The sequence below is a fragment of the Cebus imitator genome, unplaced genomic scaffold (genome assembly GCF_001604975.1).
Source record: "Cebus imitator isolate Cc_AM_T3 unplaced genomic scaffold, Cebus_imitator-1.0 Scaffold24, whole genome shotgun sequence".
NCBI lineage: Eukaryota > Metazoa > Chordata > Mammalia > Primates > Cebidae > Cebus > Cebus imitator.
Window position 1 is genome coordinate 14852673 of NW_016107339.1, and position 5001 is coordinate 14857673.

Genomic DNA, 5001 nt, shown 5'->3' on the forward strand with positions numbered 1-5001 from the left:
CTTGGGAGGCTGAGATAGGAGAATTGCTTGAACCTGGGAGGCAGAAGTTTCAGTGAGCCAAGATCGCACCACTGCACTCCAGCCTGGGCGACAGAGCGAGACTCCATCTCAAACAAATCAAAACAAAACAAAACAACACTCGGTTAATTTTGTATTTTTAGTAGAGACAGAGTTTCACCACGTTGGTCAGGCTGGTCTTGGTCAGGCTGGTCTTGACCTCAGGTGATCCGCCCGCCTCAGCCTCCCAAAGTGCTTAGATTATAGGCGTGAGCCACCACCCCCGGCCTAGTGGCAGGTTTTGAAAGAAGTTCTACTGTGAGTAAAAGGTTATCATACAGCATCGCGTGCCGCAGAGAAATCTGTGAGAGTCAGTCGATGCAACGAACTTCACTGTTGTCTTCTTTTAAGAAATTGCCACAGCCACCCCAACCTTCAGCAACCACCACACTAATCAATCAGCAGTCATCAAATCAACATCAAGGCAAGACCCTACACCAGCAAAAAGATTCTTACTTGCTGAAAGGTCAGATTATCCTTAATGTTATTTAGCAATAAAATATTTTGAAAGTTAGGTATGTAGATTTTTTTCAGACATAATGCTATTGTATGTCTAATAGACTACAGTATCATGAAACATAACTTGTACTGGGAAACCAAAAAATCTGTGACTTGTTTTATTGTGATACTCCATTTATTATGGTAGTTTGGAAGTAAACATGAAATATCTCTGAGTTATGCCTGTATAACCTTGGAGTTACCTGTAATGCATGTGTATGTAAAATAAATTTTATGCCGATTAAAAATAATATGCAGTTTGCAGGTTCTCAATAAATGCTAGTTAAATGGTGAATAAAATAATTGGTGGATTTCCCAGTGGGTAATAAGTCCCTGTAGAAGACACTAGATAAAGCAAGTCCCTGTAGAAGGCACTAGATAAAGCAAGTCCCTGTAGAAGGCACTAGATAAAGCTGACTATGGACTGGGTGCAGTGGCTCATGCCTGTAATCCCAGCACTTTGCGAGGCTGAGGCAGGTGGATCACAAGGTCGGGAGTTCGATACCAACATGGTGAAACCCCCATCTGTACTAAAAATACAAAAATTAGCCGGTGTGGTGGTGGGGGCCTGTAATTCCAGCTAAGCGGGAGGCTGAGGCAGGAGAATTGCTTGCAACCAGAAGGTAGAGGTAGTGGGCTGAGACTGAAATCACTACACTCCAGCCTGGGCGAAAGAGCGAAACTCTGTCTAAAAAAAAAAAAAAGCTGATCTCTGCTAGGGGTGTATTCCCTTAATTAAGATACAAATATGAATGAATCCAAACTCTTCCATCAGCTATACTCACTCCTCTGCTAAATCACCTAAGTCAACACTATCAAAGTAAAACAGGTGATTGAGGCCAGGCATCGTGGCTTATGCACTTTGGAAGGCTGAGGGGTGAATTGTTTGAGCTTAGGAGCTGGATACCAGCCTGGGCAACATAGGGAGACCCCATCTCTACAAAAAATACAAAAATTAGCCTGGTGTGGTGGTGTGTGCCTGTAGTCCCAGCTACTCAGGAGACTGAATTGGGAGGATCGATTGAGCCCGGGAGGTTGGGGCTGCCATGAGCCATGATGGTGCCACTGAACTCCAGCTGAGCCGAGACAGAGACAGACCCTATCTCAAAAAACCAAAACAGCAATCCCAGCACTTTGGGAGGGCGAGGTTGGCCAATCACTTGAGATCAGGATTTTGAGACCAGCCTGGCCAATGTGGTAATACCCCATCTCAACAAAAAATACAAAAATTAGCCGGGTGTGGTGGTGTGTGCCTGTAATCCCAGATATTTGGGAGGCTGAGGCAGGAGAATTGCTTGAACCTGGGAGGCGGAGGTTGCAGTGAGCCAAGATCACTCCACTGCACTCCAGCCTGGGCAACAGAGTAAGACTCTATCTCAGAAAAAAAAAACAACCAACCAAACAAAAAGACACACACACACCCAGGGTGATTGCTATGTAAATCAAATATAGCTTTACCAATCAGCTTGCTTCTCTTAATCCCTCATAGAAATCCTGGAGCAGCTGTGGGGTTCAGTGAGACCGGACTCCAGGAAGGGAATGGGTGGGATGGGTCTGGGCACTGGTGAGCAGTGGGGAGAGGAAGTAGGTTAGCTTCTAGGCTGAGGAGGGCTCCTGGAGGCTTATTCTGGGTAAAAGCTGGTCTTCTCGAACCTCGGAAGGTGGGGTAACCCACATCCTGGTCTCACCCGCCCAACCGCCCACTCACCCTCAGGTTAGCAGCCATCTAAGCCCCACCCTCCCCCTCACACGCTTAGGTAGGCTGCCGCAAGCTGGCCTCTTGTCCTCCTAGAGACAGACATCACCACCAGCAGCGTCCTCTCTCCTCAGGGAGGCATGCATTTGATGCTCGAGGTCCCTGGCAGTTGTGATTGTTTCCAAGTGATGTGTGAGTCCTGTGTGTCATTGGAAGCTCCCTGTCCCCATCTGGTGACCAAAAGCCTGGCTACAAGTAGTGAGTCCTCCCTCCTCCACCCAGACCTCACTGCTCAGATCCCCTTCGCCAACTGGGACATCTTCCGACATGGCCTGGATGCTGTTGCTCATCTTGATCATGGTCAATCCAGGTGACAGGGCGTGTGCTCAGGGCTCCAAGGAGTGTGGGTGGGAGGAGGAAGATCCAGGAGGTTGGACTAGATGCAATAGGGAGCAAGCTTGGGGGTGGCGAAACACCCAGTTCTGAGGGAGGAGTGGGGCCTCTCCAAAGACACTTGGTGGATTCCCCAATTCACAGACTCTCTGTGTCACCCACTGTGAGGCTTTTTAGCTAGGGTCTAGACATATAATTAGGAGTTTGAGAGATCCAAGTAAATCTATGATAAATTTCTTGGTGAAACTGTTTTTTATTTAATTATTTTTTTGAGATGGAATCTTGCTTTGCTGCCAGGCTGGCGTGCAATGGTGCAATCTTGGCTCACTTCAACCTCCCGTGTTCAAGCGATTCTCCTGCCTCAGCTTCCAGAGTAGCTGGCACACACCACCACACCTGGCTAGTTGTTTTTGTTGTTTGTTTTGTTTTGAGACAGTCTTGCTCTGTTGCCCAGGCTGGAGTGCAGTGGCATGATCTTGACTCACTGCAATCTCTGCCTCCCAGGTTCAAGCAATTCCTGCCTTAGCCTCCAGAGTAGATGGAATTACAGGCACGTGTCACCGCACCTAGCTAATTTTTGCATTTTTAGTAGAGACAGGGTTTCCCCATGTTGGCCAGGCTGGTCTCGAATTCCTGACCTCAGGTGATCTGCCCGTCTTGGCCTCCCAAAGTGCTAGGATTATAGATCCCAGCCATTTTTATATTTTCAGTAGAGATGGGGTTTTGGTATGTTGGCCAGGCTGGTTTCGAACTCCTTATCTCAAGTGATCTGCTTGCCTTGGCCTCCCGAAGTGCTGTGATTACAGGCATGAGCCACTGCGCCCTGCCTGGTGAAACTGTTTTTTTTCTTTTTTTTGAGACAGCCTCCTTCTACTGCCCAGGCTGGAGTGTAGTGGCGCTATCTTGGCTCACTGTAGCCTCCACCTCCCGGGTACAAGTGATTCTCCTGCCTCAGCCCCCCAAGTAGCTGGGATTATAGGTTCATGTCATTACTGCTGCCTAACTTTTGTATTTTTAGTAGAGACGAGGTTTCACTATGTTGGTCAGGCTGGTCTCAAACTCCTGACCTTAGGTGATCCACTCTCCTTGGCCTCCCAAAGTGCTGGGATTACAGGCATGAGCCACTGCGCCTGGCTAAAACTGTTTTTAATGAACTGAGAGACATTAACTAACAGGCATATTCATTGACAAAATGCAGGAGTTCTCAAAATGTGGATTCCTGGGAACCTGGGACAAATTCTCAGGCCCCACTTCAGACCTACTGAATTGAAAACTCTAGGGGTGGGCCCAGGAATCTGTTTTTTAGCAAATGCTCCAGGTAATTTCCATATACACTCAAGTTTGAGAACCACTGAATGACTTGTAAATGGAATGACTCGTAAGTTTCCCTAAGTAGGTAATTTAATAAGGGATTTTAATATTGATTTAATTCAAATTCATCAATATGGATGAGTTAAATAGGAATCTCAACCAATTAAGGTCATGTCTTCACCTGGAGACTTAATTAGTTAATGTTCTTTTTTTTTTTTTTTTTTTTTTTTGAGACAGAGTCTCGCTCTGTCGCCCAGGCTGGATTGCAGTGGCTCAATCTTGACTCACTGCAACCTCCACCTCCGGGATCCAAGCGATTCTCCTGCCTCAGCCTCCCAAGTAGCTGGGATTACAGGTGCCTGCCACCACACCTAGCTAATTTTTTTGTATTTTTAGTAGAGACTGGGTTTCACCATGTTGATCAGGCAGGTCTTGCACTCCTGACCTCATGATCTGCCTTCCTCGGCCTCCCAAAGTGCTGGGATTACAGGTGTGAGCCACTGCGCCCAGCTAGTTAACGCTTTTTAACAAAAAAACAGAGTGGCTGGGCGTGGTGGCTTACGCCGTAATCCCAGCACTTTGGGAGGCTGAGGGAGAAGGATCACTTGAGGTCAGGAGTTTGAGACCAGCCTGGCCAACATGGTGAAACTCCGTCTCTACTAAAAATACAAAAATTAGCTGGATATGGTGGCCCATGCCTGTAATCCTAGCTACTCAGGAGGCTGAGGCAGGAGAATCACTTGAATCCAGGAGGCGGAGGTTGTAGTGAGCCAAGATCCTGCCATTGCACTCCAGCCTGAGGGCAGCAGAGCAAGACTTTGCCTTGAAAAAAAAAAAGAAAAGAGAAAAAGAACAAGGATGGCTTACTATGCAATGCCTTTGGTACTAAAATAATACCTGGAATAATATAATTAGTGATGTTAGCTGGGCGCGGTGGCTCACGCCTGTAATCCCAGCACTTTGGGAGGCCGAGGCGGGTGGATCACGAGGTCAAGAGATCGAGACCATCCTGGTCAACATGGTGAAAACCCGTCTCTACTAAAACT

General features: G+C 47.2%; 1 protein-coding gene across 3 annotated transcripts in view; it reads left to right on the forward strand.

The window, feature by feature from the left end:
• The first annotated feature begins 1930 nt into the window (after window positions 1-1930).
• NCR3 (natural cytotoxicity triggering receptor 3) overlaps window positions 1931-5001 on the forward strand; it is a 4842-nt gene continuing 1771 nt past the window's right edge. The window contains exon 1 of one of the 3 annotated variants that reach the window (XM_037736360.1): window positions 1931-2611. In XM_037736360.1, the coding sequence (XP_037592288.1) occupies window positions 2392-2611 (220 nt within the window). In that variant the 5' untranslated portion in view covers window positions 1931-2391. Of the gene's footprint in view, window positions 2622-5001 lie in introns of all 3 variants that reach the window. The other 2 variants (XM_017522408.2, XM_017522410.2) reach the window with 2 other exon arrangements.